Source organism: Malania oleifera, chromosome 1 (assembly GCF_029873635.1).
Source record: "Malania oleifera isolate guangnan ecotype guangnan chromosome 1, ASM2987363v1, whole genome shotgun sequence".
Taxonomy (NCBI): Eukaryota; Viridiplantae; Streptophyta; class Magnoliopsida; order Santalales; family Ximeniaceae; genus Malania; species Malania oleifera.
Genome location: NC_080417.1, coordinates 109,026,732 through 109,042,839, shown reverse-complemented (window position 1 = coordinate 109,042,839; position 16,108 = coordinate 109,026,732). Strand labels below are relative to the sequence as shown.

General features: G+C 39.2%; 1 protein-coding gene across 1 annotated transcript; it reads left to right on the top strand.

Annotated features, from left to right (window-relative positions):
- The first annotated feature begins 451 nt into the window (after positions 1-451).
- Positions 452-4,181, top strand: LOC131158459 (probable leucine-rich repeat receptor-like protein kinase At1g35710). Its single transcript, XM_058113330.1, has 3 exons — positions 452-2,696; positions 3,061-3,468; positions 3,779-4,181. The coding sequence occupies exons 1-2, from the start codon at positions 755-757 to the stop codon at positions 3,450-3,452; spliced, it is 2,334 nt and encodes a 777-aa protein (XP_057969313.1). The 5' UTR covers positions 452-754; the 3' UTR covers positions 3,453-3,468; positions 3,779-4,181.
- Positions 4,182-16,108: the final 11,927 nt, after the last annotated feature.

The window sequence follows — 16,108 nt, the reverse complement described above, 5'->3', positions numbered from 1 at the left end:
AATGTAGTAAGATGAAAATCTCTCACCAAATATTCTAAACAAAACTCTCAAAAAAACCAACCAAAATAGCACATCCAACAAAATGTCAATATGTTGTTAATAATAAGCAGCTTGAGTTGCAAGAGTGACCGGTGGAGCTGCTGCAGAAAATGGAGAGGATGACTGGCGCTGATGCTGGCTGCAGGCGGAGGGAGCTCGTATTGAAAATCAGAAAGTGGAATGGTTGCAAGCAAGAAAAATGGAGATAAAATAAAAAGAGGATATAAAGGGGCAGCTGGTGTGCCTAAGCCCTTTTGAAAATTATAAGGCAGCAGCTGTCATGCTTTCTTGAGAAGCCAACTCAATAAAAATAAAAAAATAAAAAATAAAAAAACACCTTTCAGAAAAGGTATGGGCCCCACATGGAGGGAAAACCAACACTTATAAAGTCTACCTAGCAATACAGACTATAGAGGTTGCTTCACAATTGTGAGCTGTGATATCCGCCTCCAAATTGATGCAAGCTTTTTCCACAAAAATTTCAAAACGAAATAGTGATACCCAAATAAGATTTCTATGCTTTTCTAATTTTCAAAACTCAATTGATCAGGTCTAATATGCAAGTCACGATAGTTCCAATAGTGGAAGTAGGTCGTTCCACTCCCTTCTTCACTTTCCCAGCCAGAGGCCGAACTTATAAAGTCTCTACCTAGCAATTAACATGCTGTAAATGTAATCCAATCCCATTTTTTCAAACTAAACAACTTGACCATATATGGCTTCCTCAAAATCCATTTCCCTAATGGTAGCAGCAGCAGCAGTTGCAGTGTATTGGACTGCTTCGGTTTTTTCATCTGTTATGTCATTGCAGGCAGTATCAACACAATTAGAAGGTGAGGCTCTGCTTAAGAGTGGATGGTGGAGTGAGTACAAGAGCAACAGCTCTCTGGATCATTGCCAATGGGCTGGTGTAACCTGTGATGGTGCCAGAAGGGTCGCTAAAATTTCTCTGTCTTCTACCCGCATAGGGGGAGATTTCAAGAAATTCAACTTCTCTTGCTTCCCAAACCTTGAACATCTCCATCTTAGTGGTGTTGGAATCAATGGGCGCATCCCAAACCAGATCGGTGCTCTATCAAAAGTCACCTACCTCAACTTGTCCGGGAATCGTCTAACTGGTGAACTACCTCCTTCATTGGCTAACCTCACACAACTAGTGGAGCTGGACCTTTCTTACAATTATCATATTGGTTCCATCCCCTCCTCTATTGGATATTTCAAGAGTTTGATTACTCTTAATGCGAGTAATAACAACCTCATTGGTCCTATTCCATCATCTTTAGGTCATTTAACCAATTTGAAGTCCCTAGACCTTTCTTTTAATGACATCAATGGTCCAATACCGTCATCTTTGGGTCGTTTAACTCGTCTAACGTCTCTTTCTCTTTCTTATAATGGTATCAATGACTCCATCCCTCCAGAAATAGGAAATATGGAGAATTTGGAAGCTCTGGACCTAAGTAGTAACAGGCTGACTGGTAGCATACCGCATGAGCTTACAAAATTATTTGGACTTAAGTTCCTTGATCTCTCTAAAAATAAGTTGAGTGGACCTATCCCGAATGATCTTTGGAAATGCTCCAACTTGACGTACTTCTTGTTATGTTGCAATGATTTGAATGGAAGCATTCCTCCTCGAATTTTCAGCCTTAATAGTATTTCTTTCATTGACCTCAGTCGTAACTCCATTGTTGGAGAGATACCTTCTCAACTAGGCAAATTGAAAAATTTGTCGTTGAGACTGTCCTGCAATCATATATCTGGTACCATTCCTCTTTCTCTCGCCTACCTACGTGATTTAGATGTCTCATACAATGATCTGGAGGGTAAAATACCAGAGGATCTTTTGTTCAGATTTTCACCTGCAGCATTTGAAGGCAACAGAGGCTTATGCAGTGAGAAGACAGGTTTACCTCCTTGCTCCACAAATGAAAATAGAGTCACACGCTATATTTCTATTTTTATTCCCATTGCTATGTTCCTTGCTTTTATAATTCTCGGATACCTGTTATTCTCTCAATGTAAGGGTAGGAATGCCCAATGGGAAACAAGAGACTCAAAGAATGGAGATCTATTCTCGGTATGGAATTTTGACGGAAAGATTGCTTACAGGGACATAATTGAAGCAACGGAGGATTTTGACATTAGATATTGCATTGGTACTGGAGGTTATGGCAGTGTTTATAAAGCAAAATTGCCTAGTGGGAAAGTAATTGCTTTGAAGAAATTCCACCATTTTGAAGCTGAGGAACCAACTTTTGACAGAAGTTTTAGGAATGAGGTTTGCATGTTGACAAAGATACGGCATCGGAACATTGTTCAGCTTCATGGATTTTGTTTGCATAGACAATGCATGTTTCTAATTTATGAGTACATGGAAAATGGGAGCTTATTTTGCACTCTTAGGGATGATGTTCAAGCTGTGGAACTAGATTGGAGTAAGAGGGTGGACATTGTAAAAGGCATGGCACATGCTATATCTTACATGCATCATGATTGCACGCCAGCAATTGTTCACCGAGATATATCGAGCAACAACATTCTTTTGAACTCAAAACTTAAGGCCTTTGTCTCAGATTTTGGCACAGCTAAACTTCTAGATCCAGATTCATCCAATCAAACAGTAATTGCTGGCACTTATGGCTACGTTGCTCCAGGTGAACTACTCCAGCTTTTCCTTTTCTCCTCCACTTGCTTTTCTGTTTTCTGCACTAGATTGGTATGGAAGGCTGATAAAGAACATATTTGCCCTAGAATTTGTCTTGATACTGCTGCTACACATTATTGAGCTATATATATTACTTAAGTTCATTGAAAAATATGGGTTACTATTTATGATCTAGTTTTAATTTATAAATTTTATATGTGGAAAGATTGCCAAATTTTTATTTTGCAATAATTTTCTGTTTGATGAATGAAAGAAATCAAACTTTGATGTAGAAGAGCCCATCTCCATTAACTATTTTTAGGGGAAAATACGTCTGCCACCTTTAATTTGATGTCTTCTCTGGATTTTTGCAGAACTTGCCTACACCATGGTTGTGACAGAAAAATGTGATGTATATAGCTTTGGAGTGGTCGCACTTGAAATAATTATGGGAAAGCATCCTGGAGAACTCCTCTCCTCATTATTATCGTCATCTGCTCAGAATATTATGCTGAATGATGTCTTAGACCCACGCCCCTCGCCTCCAACAGATATTCTTGTGGCATCTGAGATTGTTTTGGTTGGAATGTTAGCATTTGCTTGTTTGCATGCCAACCCGAGATGTCGACCAACAATGAAGCATATTTCTCAGGAATTTCTCTCTCACAGAATTCCACTAGCCAAACCATTCCATGAGATTTCTGTTTTGCAGCTTAGGGGGTATGAGATGCACTTGGCAAGTACTGAAAATGAAAATCAATCGTAAATCTTGAATGTTTCAGGTAAATTTTCTATAGAGAGCAATATAATCTTCATTTTTTTTTTTTTTTTGGCAAGAGAGGACTGTAGTTTCAATTTGGATATGGAGCATATTTTTCCTGGGTTTCTTGATCCAAAATTTCATTCGCAAATCACTAGTTAATGATATGTGTGGCAGAACTAAGTAAAATTATATTGTTTGATGTGTTGACTTGTTAAAATCTGGATCTTGCAAGTGCCTGCTTAAGCTCACCTGTAACTTCTTCTTTCATGCTTTAGAGTACAACATCATGTTTCAATGAGCTTGACAGAGCTTAAGATGTTTTATTGCAGATATGGCTGTTTGAAGATTGTTGCCCATGCAATTGAATTCTCAGTGACACTTTTTGATTTGCTGTTGGATAGCTGAGATTAGTATCTGCAATACAGAATCTAAAGAATCTGGCATGTCTATTTCTCACTCTTTCCATTCTGTCCAAATTGTCCGTTTCTTACATATGATTATATGATTTAATAACCATTTTTGAGTTGTTCAGAAACCATGCATGTTCAGAGATTGAAAGCTCTACAAACACATACCAGAGATTGAAAAGCTTCCCAAATTTGTATTAGTGGAATTATGAACTACTTTTATACAATTTTCAACTGGGACTATCACTATATAGTTGAAGGAGAATAAATTCAGGTCCATATATGATAATGAATGGAAAAACCTGAATTCTCAGTTGATGAATCATACGAGTTAGCCAAGTGTCCTAGTAGTACATTGCCTTCATCAGTGTTTGGCAGATTCACCAATTTCAGAATCCGGCCAGCTCTTACATACAATATATTCATTTAAATTAATTTGCACAAACTTGCTTTCTTTTTATAAGAAAGTTTAAAATTTTCACCAATTTTTTTTTTTTTTCCTCTTTTTCCTGCACTAATAAGAATCGTATGAACTCTTTATTAATTGAAGAGATATTATAGGATAAATAACACCCATGATACGGAATTCAATAATTTTTTTGAACATCACACAATAAACTTGGGCAACAAGATTAGAACCCAGGACTTCTTGGTAACCAACTCTGGACCATGTTAGATTACCACTTTAACGAAAAGTTTGAGTGGTTAGGTTGTGGGCCTACGATGGATATCTAGCCTTAATAAAAGGAGAGAGACTAATAGCATGAACAGAGACAGAGCAATAACATGAACTTCTAGTGCTCTTTCTTACTCTCTCATTCTCTCCATTATCCAACGTTTAGATATAATTAAGCATAGCATCATATTCCAATCCAATTTCCTTATTGTGGGCTGCCTTTTTTTCTTCCTGTGCTTCATCATCGTCATCATCTTCATCTTCTTCTTCTTTTAAATGCCACCGATATTTTCAATCTCATCAAATCAACAAAAGTGAGGGCTCTGCTTGATAGTGGGTGGTGGGATAGTACTAGGAATTCCACCAGAAGCAACAACTCTGGAGCCCATCACTGCAAGTGAGTTGGTATAACTTGCAATGATGCTGCCTCACTCAAATTTCACTATTTTTTTATGCGGTCTACATCGGTGGTATTCCCTTTGAATTTTGATGGTTCAATCCATCAATAAATAGGGAAATTGAAGAACCTTACGGTTCCATCTCTCAGCTCTAATAGCCTCATTATTGGTCCAATCCCTTTGACTTTGGATCAATCCTTAAGAAATAGGAAATTCAAAGAATTTGGAAATATTGGGCCTGGGTTATAAAAGCCTCATGAGTCCTACAGATCATGTAGGTCATTTGTTTGATTTGAAGACCTTAATCTTTCTTCAATTCAAATTAGTGGTTCCATCCCTCTGTAAATTTGAAATTTAAAGTTAAAGTAACTTTACCAAGGCAATAACGACCTCATGGGCTCAATTGCTCACTAGGTCATTTGAACAATTTGGTATCTCTATCCCTCCAGAAATAAAGAGTTTGAAGTATTTGTCTGCTCTATTCCTTAATTAGTAACAACGTACTCATAGGGCCACTTGCTCCCCTGAGTCATTTGAATAATTTGGTTTGTTATGGACCTTGTTAACATCCACTTTGAGCTCTGGGTTCCTTGACTCAAATAAAATCAATGGGACAAATACCATGGTTTGTCTTTAAACCAACTTGCTGGCCCAATACCAAATGAAATTGGATCCCTTTGGTATCTTCTTTCTCTCGACCTCTCTAAAAAAATAAGCTAAGTGGATACTTTCCAAGTGATCTCAGAATTTGTTTGCTGGAATTGCAATTAAGTAGAATTGAAAGTTGCTATTAAGTAGAATCTTTTTCGAACCAAAGCATACCTTTGTGGATTGAGAACTTCATCAACTATCTACTATTGATCTTGGTCATAACTAAATAGCCGAGTAATACCTTTGGTTCTCAACAAGTTGGCAAAGCTTAAAGTCATTGAATCTCTCCTACAATAGCTCTCTGGCACCATTCTGTCTTTCCTTGTTGTTCTGCATGGCTTTACCCCATCAGAGGATGCTCTCCACGGTCCAATTGCAGACAATTTTAGGATTAAGCCATTGGCAACAAGCATTTGTGTGGTAATATGACACCTTTCCCTTCTTTCCTTCCATGTCCTATACTCCTATGTCTATTGGCTACATGAATAGAAAAAGTAGCGACAGAATAAAGCACAACAAACTTGTCGTCCTTGTTCTTCGATATTTGATGATCCTCTCTTGCCGAAAGTAAAGAATAACCAATTCAAGAGAAGTGTCAATAAAAATGGAGACCTATACTTAATATGGAAATATGATGGTAGGGCTGCATAAGAAGGCATCATTGAAGCAACAGAGGACTTTGGCATAAGAGACTGCACCGGGACTAAAGGTTATGGCAGTGTTCATAGAGAACAATCACCCAGGGGTAAAGAAGCTACATAGAATGAACTTCACCATTTGGAAGTTGAGGAGCCTGCTTTTGATAACAACCTCAAAAATGAGATTCGAATGTTAAATCAGACTTGAAAAATCGTTTAGCTTCATGGATTTTGTTTACACAAATTATCCACATTTTAAATTTTTGTGCATTATTTTGTGAAAGGGTGAGCTTATTTTGTGCATTAAGGGATGATGTTGGAGCAGTGGGGCTAGATTAGGTTAACCACATGATCAAAGTTAAAGCAACGGTGTGTACTCTATAATACATACACCATGATTGCATCTCATGATTGTTGTCGAGACATATCGAGCAACAGCATTGAACTCTGTTAGAATTGGTGTATTCCCAAGAGGGGGGGTGAATTGGAATGTTAAAACTTTTTCACCTAGGTTGATCTATGCAACAACAGTATATACACAACCTAGGATCATTCTATACAATTTCCAAACGAGTAGATAAATATAATGTGAAAATTAAGTTATACGCATCATTCACCCATAACATACATGTGCGGTAAATATAAAATGTAGAAATATAAGCAAACACACGATATGTTATCGGGGTTCGGCCAACTGTGCCTACGTCCCCGCCTTAAGCTCGCAAGCTTGAGGATTCCACTAATAGCTCACTTAAGGGTGGAGCGGCACCATTTACAATCAAGTCAAATTAACACAAGGCTGAGAGCCCAACCTTAACCAGGTCAATTAGCGGGGCTGACCTCAACTTACACGCCTTAACAGAACGACGCACCTAGCTTTCCTAATCGGGTCTAAGCCAATCCGGGACTATTCCAGGGCTAGTCTCCCTCTTCAGGCCCGTGCCTGGAAATACAACAGAATTTAAAATACAATCAAATGGTACAATGAATATGCTTTCAAGTAAAGCAGATGTGTACCCAGATACGCGCAATTACAAACACAACAGTATGGTTCAATATGTAAGCTCAATGTGGTCTAAATGGTTCAACTCTCAAAGGTATTTTCTATCAGTGCAATGCGTACGTGAGAGTGACAAACAAACAGTCTTTGTATCACAAGATATGTTCAATAAATAAGCTCACACAAAGATGTCTAGTCTCAAGTATTTCAATCAGCAGGATAGTTCAAGCATGTGAGTATCAAATGAAGCATAAGCTCAGTTTGCAAAAGATGCGTAATCTTTGTATTCAGCAAATAATATATGAGTGAAAGAATATTGCAACAAAGACCACTATCTCATAAACAAATATCTCTTCAAATATATTTATCAATATAAAGCATACTAGATATTTGAAAATGATTTTGAAAAGATTTTGCAAACAAAATACTATAAGATCTTCTAAGGATATTGCAATGAAGGTGCAAGCTTGGAAGATCCAACAAAGTTTTCTTAGGGTAGACTTATCAACAAAGTCCCCTAAGAATCCTTAGGTTTTGCTCTCAAATAATATTATGTCAAACAAATAAAATACGGAGAGCAAACCTTCCCAAACACAAACTCAATCCACTTACAAATGATGTACGCAATAATAGAAGGTAAGCTTAAGTGATTCGAGTATAAAAATGAGTAGTATAGGGTTTTTATTTTTCAGAGAATTCTTCCCTAATCAAGGCAATTAATTACACTTATTTTCTCAAATGAACTCATATATATAAGCATTGGAGAAAATATGACCGTTGGGGACCTATTGGGTATTATTAGAAAAGTTTTAATGATGTTTAAAGCATTTTAACCCTGTTAAAAAATATTAACTGCGGTAAAAAATCAGGGCAACCCGAGAGGTCCGGTCGACCAGAAATGTTTCAATCGACCAAGTTTCAAATGATCCGGTCGACCAGGGATATATTGAACTGAGGTCTTGGTCGACCAGGAGAGGGCGAATTCCCAATTTTCTGAGTTTCGTCGACCAGGGCATTTTGAACTGCCTGGTTTGTTCAACCAGACCGCTAGGAATTCTCCCGAGGACCCTTCGGTCGACCAGGTAGTTGGAGAACAAATGTTCTCGGTCAACTAGATGGTTAACTGTTGACCCAGGAGGGTTTCGGTCGACCAGAGCCTTTTGAACTACCAGTTTCGGTCGACCAGTTGGTCAAAATTTTGACCCCAGGGAGTTTCAATCGACCAGGGCCTTTTGAACTACCTTTGCTGGTCAACCGGGTGGTCAAACTTTGACCCAAGGGAGTTTCGGTCGACCAAGCCAAAATGAACTGGCTTGGCTGGTCGACTAAAGTCAATCATGTGTGCATTTTGGTCCTGTATTAAAACAAACAAGTCCTATTCAAGTGTCTAACAAATATATGTGAAAGTGTGTGTGTCCTAGGGTTACTTGAGGTCCAATTTGAAGACACCGAAAAAGTCCAATGTGTCGACCGAAGAGAATACCTCAAGGTCTTTCTATGGTCATTTTTGGTTTGTATCTGGTTTGAGCTTACAAAATGAACCATACATGTGATGTGTGTGTGAGCTTATTACAAGCCAAATGCCTACTTACTAATACAAACCAATATAAATATATTATAATGCTGAATTATAAATTGGTCTTCAAGCTTTTCTTGCTTTGTGCACATCTTGATCTTATCACCCTTAGTTCCTGCACAAAACCTCAAACGCTCATTAGATACAATGAGTATTTGTCATAATCAAAACCGGGTGTGACCATTAAGGTCAACAAACTCCGATTTGGATGCTTCTATCTTGGACTTTGGAAGTGCTCCATATTACACCCTAGTTTCTTCCATCAAACAATAATTTCAGGCACTCATGGATATATTGCATCAAGTGAATTCTATAAGATTTTTTTCTATTGCTCCGTATTTTCTGGATATCATTCAATGATTTTGAACCATCCCATGATAGTGTTGCATTGCTAACATGTATAGAATTTTATTATTTGATGGTAGCATCACGTTGTTAATGTGACAAAATATAGATGGTTACGCACTCATTGTACATCTAGTTAATTAAATGCTGGGGAATACCTTATTCTAACATCTTTAAATATTATTGCAGAACTTGCCTATTCTATAGTTGTGAAAGAAAAGCGATGTTTGTAGAATTGGGGTGGTGGTACTGGAAATAAGAACGGTTACTTGGGTAGGCATCTTGGAGTGTTGCTTTACTTATTGACATCCCCATCTAGTCAAGATATAATGCTCAATGATGTGATTGACCCACACCTCTCTCATTTGACTAATTGACTAGTTGCAACAATGGCACTATTAGGGGTGGATCCAGGAGCAACAATCACACATGGGAAAAATAAACAACCACAATGGAACACCAGATTTTACGTGGTTTGGTCGAATCGACCTACATCCATGGAGTACAAACCAATTTCACTATAATCGGTAGAACAATACAGGGAGGAGAAGGCTACTACCTTCAACTCAACTCTCTCTCTCTCTCTCTCTCTCTCTCTCTCTCCACAACTCTTTGCTCTACACGCACACACTCTGCAGATAACACAACACACACTACACACTTCCACCCACATATATACACACAGATAGGGGAGTAAAATTCAAACGAAGGTAGCTGTAATTTCAACATAGTTGGCAGAAGTTGGTGGCCTATGGTCTCCAATGTCAAAGAACACGACTGGGTTGGTGCAGTTGTCAATGACTCCACACCTGCAATCTCAACAATCTCCCACTTGGAGACAGAGACACCATCTTAACCAGTGTATAGGCAAATGATGTGCTTATGTTTGTCTTCAAGCATGAAGACCAACTGAAGTTGAGTACAACTTCAGCTTCTCTGTAGTCACCACCTTCCTATCTGCTAGATTCCCGCGGACTAATCTGATGGTTGTCAGCTTCACAACTGGTGCAAAGATGCTAGTGTAGTCAATCCCTCCCTTCTACTTGAAGCCTTTGACTACCAATTGAGGCTTGTACCTTTTGGAACCATCCTGCTCATCTTTGATCTTGTACGCCCACATTTTGTGAAGAGTCTTCTTACTTTTGGGCAACTCAGCTAGTTCCCACATTCTATTGGAGGTTAGGTACTTCATCTTGTCCTTCATCGCAAGCTCCCACTTGCTCGTATCTGCCACCTGACATGCTTCATCATAGCATTCGGGATCTCCTCCATCTATAAGAAGTAGATAATCTATATACCGTCTATTTGGTATATGGGGCCGAGTAGATCTCCTAAGCTCCGGAGCTGGAGTAGGAGGCGGTGGTGCGACGATCTGCTCCATCGATTTCTCTGCCTGAGGATTCTCGGCATTCTGCTGTTGCGTGCCGACACCTTATAGGACATCATCCATATCTACATAGGTTGATTCTCTTTGAATTGGTTCGGTGGATTCTGTTGTGTGTATGTCTTTCTACATAACCTTTTGGTTGAAAATCACGTCTCTTTTTTTGATCAACTTCTTGTTTTCATCATCCCAAATGTAATACCCATATTTATCTTCACCGCAGCTGACGAATGTGCATTTCCAGGACTTAGGATCAAGCTTGTTTCTGACATGATCACTGATATGTACATATGCAACACAACCAAAAACTTTCAAATGTGAAAGTTTCACCTTTTTTTCACTTCATACCTCTTCTAGTATATGGTGGTCCAATGGTACCGATGGACCCCTGTTAATCAAGTATGTTGTTGTGCCGATTGCTTCTACCCAGAACTGCAATGGTAAGCCTAACTGTATACGCATGCCTTTGGCTCTTTCAGTCAACGTTCAGGTCATTCGCTCAGCTATACCGTTATGCTGAGGCATACCTGGTATAGTTCTTTCCATCCTGATACCGTGCTCATAGTAGAATTTCTTGAACTTGGTGTCTTCATACTCACCACCATTGTCTGTTCTCAGCTTCTTGATTCTCAAACCAGTTTCGTTTTCAACCATAGCTTTCCATACCTTGAAAGCATCAAATACTTCCAACTTATATTTCAGAAAGTAAACTCATACCTTCTGAGAATGATCATCAATGAAAGTGAATAAGTAATTCCTTCCGCCTATGGATGAGACGGGCGTCAGTCCCCATACATCTGAGTGGACTAGTTCTAGTATCTTCTCTTTGGGGCACAGGTGTTTTTCTAGAAACTGACTCTCTTCTAATTCTTAAATATGCAATCCTTGCACATTTCAATCTCGACTGACTGTAGACCACTCAATTTTCATTTTGAGTGCATCACCCTGAGTCCTTTCTCGCTCATGCGACCTAGTCATTGGTGTCAGATGTTGTTGTCGTTATTTCCTGTAGTAATTGAAATAGACATGGAGGCATTGGAGGTTAGAAGTGTTTCTCTTTTTTTACCTCGTGCAATTGTTAGTACACCCTTTGAAACCTTCCATTCATCGCTAATGAATGTCGTCATGTATCCCTCATCTTCCAATTGACCAACTAAAATCAAATTCTTTCTCAAGTCTAGAAAATGTCTGACATCCTTTAACTTCCACACTGACCCCTTTATCTTGATCTTCACAACTTCCTTGCCAGCTATGTCGTAAGTTTGATCGTTGCCAAGGTACACCTTACCGAAATTACCTAGTGTGTATTCCTCTAGGCAATCTCTGTAGTAAGTGGCATGAAATGAGGCTCTAGAGTCTAAGACCCAAAACTCCTGCTTGCTCTCTAAAGAGCATATCAATGCATCATTTTCTCCTGAAGAAGAGGTGAGATTTGCTTCTGTCTTTGCCTTAGATTCCTTTTTTAGACTTTTACACTGGTTTCTAAAATGCTCGGCCTTTCCACAGTTCCAACACTCAACGTTCTTTGTGCCCTAGGAACCTTTGGGATTTCTGGATCTAGACTGCCTGGTCCTAGATCTGCCACAATTGTTTGATCATCCATGCCCGCTTCCTTTCCCTCGACTTTCCACGTTCAAGGCTGAACTTGAAGTGGAGGCATTTAACTGCATTCTGATCTCTTCCATCAAAATCATGCTGATGACCTTATCGTACTTCAGTTTCAATTTTCCTACGGAGCAACTGATCGCAGTAACAATACCTTTCCAACTCTCAGGCCGCTAACTGAGAATCATTAGGGCATAGATCTCACTGTCAAATGTAATTCTAACCAAAGCGAGTTGATTCGATAGCTCATTGAAATTATTCACGTGTCTACTAAAACTTTCACCTGCAAACATGCTCATGGTAAACAATCTTTTCATCAAGTGTACCTTATTCGCAGCTGATAGCTACTCGTACATATTGGATAGCGCATCCATAAAGGACTTGGTGGTTGTCAAGTGCTTAATGTTAAAGGAAACAGTTTTTGCCAATGTCATTCTAATAGCTCCGACAGCTTTTCGATCAAGTAACTCCCACTCACTCTCCTTCATGGATTTTGTCTTCTCTTGCAATGGTAAGTGCAAATCCTTACCAAACAAGTAGTCCTCAATCTCCATTTTCTAGAAAGCAAAATTTGTGCCATCAAACATCTCGATCTATGAGCTCCTTTCGTTTGATATCTTGATTTTCAAATCTAGAGACGAAATTAGATCAAAAGAATAGCACGGTTGGATCTGGAACGGCCGAAAACCTTAGAAATGGTTCAAGTCATTCGAAAAACGAACCCGAAATGGCATCAAAAGGCCTGGTCAAAGATCTGGTCAATTATAACGGAATATTCTTGACGACATTAATGACACCGTTAACTGGCACCGTTCACTGACGTGGCAGCGTGGGGCCCACTACTAACATGGCACATTGGAGCCCACCTGATGGTTTGTTACTGTGGGTCCTAGCTGCTAACATGGCGGTTGATTCAGGTGCTGACGTGGGGTTAACTGGGTGTTGAAAAGGCGCGGGGCCCAACTGACCTTGCGTTGACATGGACGGGTGATGTGGCACTGACGTCACGTCATCTTCTTCCTTCTGTTGCTTCGTCGGGCATTCGCCAGCATGTGGCCACGCGTGGAAAGACCTGCCGATCCCTTGCCGACACGTTAAGGCGCATGGGGGCTGGTGGAAACGTCGCCTAGACGATGGTGGTGCGTGCAAGCGTGTGCGGTGTTGTCTATTCTCATTTCTAGCTCCGATTACCACCATTGGCTTCATCTCAATGAGAGGAATGCGATGATGGTCTTAAAATTGAATTTTGAGCTACTAGACAGAGGCTCAAATCTAGGAATTTTTTCTCTAATTTGGCGATTTTGCTCTAGCCTCACTCTAGTACCAATTGTTGGGGGTGGATCCAAGAGCAACAATCACACACGAAAAAAATAAACAACCATAATGGAACTCCATATTTTACGTGGTTCGGTCGAATCGACCTACGTCCATGAAGCACACACCAATTTCACTATAACCGAAAGAACAATACAAGGAGTGGGAGGCTACTGCCTTCAACTCAACTCTCTCTCTCACACACACACACAACAACTCTCTGCTCTGCACACACAAACTCCGCGCATAACACAACACACACTACACACTTCCACCCACATATATACACACACACACAGAGATGGGGGAGTAAAATTCAAATGAAAGTAGCTGCAATTTCAACATAGTCGACAGAGGTTGGTGGCCGCTGGTCTCCAATGTCAAAGAAGGCACTTGCTCACATATGTGGCAAACCAAAGTCCAAACTGACGAGGAAGTCTATCTCAAGAATTTCTTGCTCACCAGACACCATTATCTAAACCAACATGCATTTGCTTTTCGTGAGCTAGAAGAAAAATGTTTCAAGTTTAAGTGCAAATTAATTCTTGACAAGGTTACTCTATGTAGACATGCACACTATTGGCCATTTTTCTTTTCAAGGTAAAAATTATTTCCTTTCCAAAACCGTAGATACATTGCGCTTCCTGAACAACTACTTTGGTTTTCCCCTTCACCACCATTTACTTACAATTTTTTTCTGCACAAGATTGCTCCAAAAGCCTGACAAAGAATAGATTTGTCGAAAATTTCCTTATTTTGGACACTTACTACAACATAAACATTAAAATATATGTATTACTATTTGTAATCTAATTGATTACTTTTTTTATAATCTAGTTTTTTGTTATGAATTTTATAAGGAGCATCAAAATTCCTTCATGTAAAGGGTTGCAAACAATTTGCTAATTTGGTAGTGTTTATATGTTAAAAATGAATGAAACATATCAAATATTGAAGTAAAAGAGCCTATCACCATTAACAATTTTGAAGGGAAGGATCCCTCTATTGTGTTTAAATTAATGGTTTCAGTTCACTTCTGCAGATATTGCCTACACTACTATGGTTATGGCATAAAAATGTGTTGTCCAAATCTTTGGAATGGTGGCACTAGGAATGATAATTGTAAGGCATCCTGGAGGATTGCTGTATGTGATCATTATTATCATTTGCTCCTAATATTATTCTGAATAATATGTAAGGCTCGTGCCTCACATCTCTTGCCTCTATCCAATCACTTGCAGCATCCAAGACTATTTTGGTTGGGATTCTAGCCTTTGCATATATGAGATTTCACTCTTAGGGACTATCAAATGTATTTGGCAAGTACTAAAAATGAAATCAATCATAAATCTTGAATGGTTTTAGTAGTTTTTCTACATGGATTTTCAATTTAGAGGACCAATATTGTAAGAACCTGACCCGTGATATAAGGAATAAATAAATAAAGGAAAGGGTAAAACAATAAAATGAGTAGGCTTCGTTGACGAAGCCAGAGTTCGTCGATGAAGTCCCTTCTGTTGTTCAGAGATGAAATGCAGGTGCTCATTGACGAGAAGAAGCCGAGAGGTTTCGGGAAATCCAAAAATCTCAGCTCGTTGACGAGGCCACCGCTTCGTCAACAAACGGTCTACATTGACTCATCGACGAGGTTGGTCGATGTCAAAGGTACTATAAATATCCATTTGGGTTGCTTAGAGGCTAAGTTATCAAGTTTTCTCTCTCTCTCTCTCTCTCTCTCTCTCTCTCTCTCTCTCTCTCTCTCTCTCTCTCTCTAAGAACTCGAACTCCACTCTCTCTCTCTCTCTTTAGATTACTTCGTTGTACGTTGTTAGAATCGATGATCCGACGTTACTACGACGATCAGGGAAGGATTCTCTTTGAGATTGGGGGGAATGGATCTTCGTTTTGAGCGTTTTCGGATTTTGATCCAAAATCGAGGTAAGGCTTGGTTTTCATTTCCGTTTTGGTAGTTCTATAGAGAATGGAAATATGAGTATGTTTTGTACTATGATTTATAGGTTTTGGAAACTCGATTCGTTGTTTAGCTCGTAGAGTTCAAGTTTGGATTTTCGGAGAAAGGTTAGGGGATTCTGTTTATATTGGTTATTTTCAAAATTAGATTTGGTAGAACTGTGGTTCGCGGTCCTATATGTGTTTTGACTACTTATTTGTGGAAATCTAACTGGTAAAATTATAGGGTTTTCATGTTACAGTTTTGGAAAAAAAGGGCACTGGGTTGCATCTCTGGTTTCGTTGGAAAACCGTGGATCTATTGTGTTATGGAGATGGTTGTGCTTTGACTTGTTTTAAACTATATTTTGGAAAATCATGATTTTAGATTACCAAATGAGTGTGGAATGAATTGTTATATGAACATGCATGAGTTGTATTTTGATGAAATGAAATAGGAACGGGGTTTCGAATTGTTCTAGGCTTTGATGTCCGGCTTTTGCCGAAGAGTGTACAATACCACTAGATCGGCCGATTTTTATTGAAGGGTGTGAAAACACCAAATCTGCACTGGTTCAACATTGTGGGATTATGCCATGGTAGGTTACTGGGGGCACCGGCTTTTGCCGAAGGGTGTGAAATACCACCAGACAATCGGCTTTTGTCAAAGAGTGTGAAATATTACTAGACAGTCCGGCTTAGGCCGAAGGGGGTG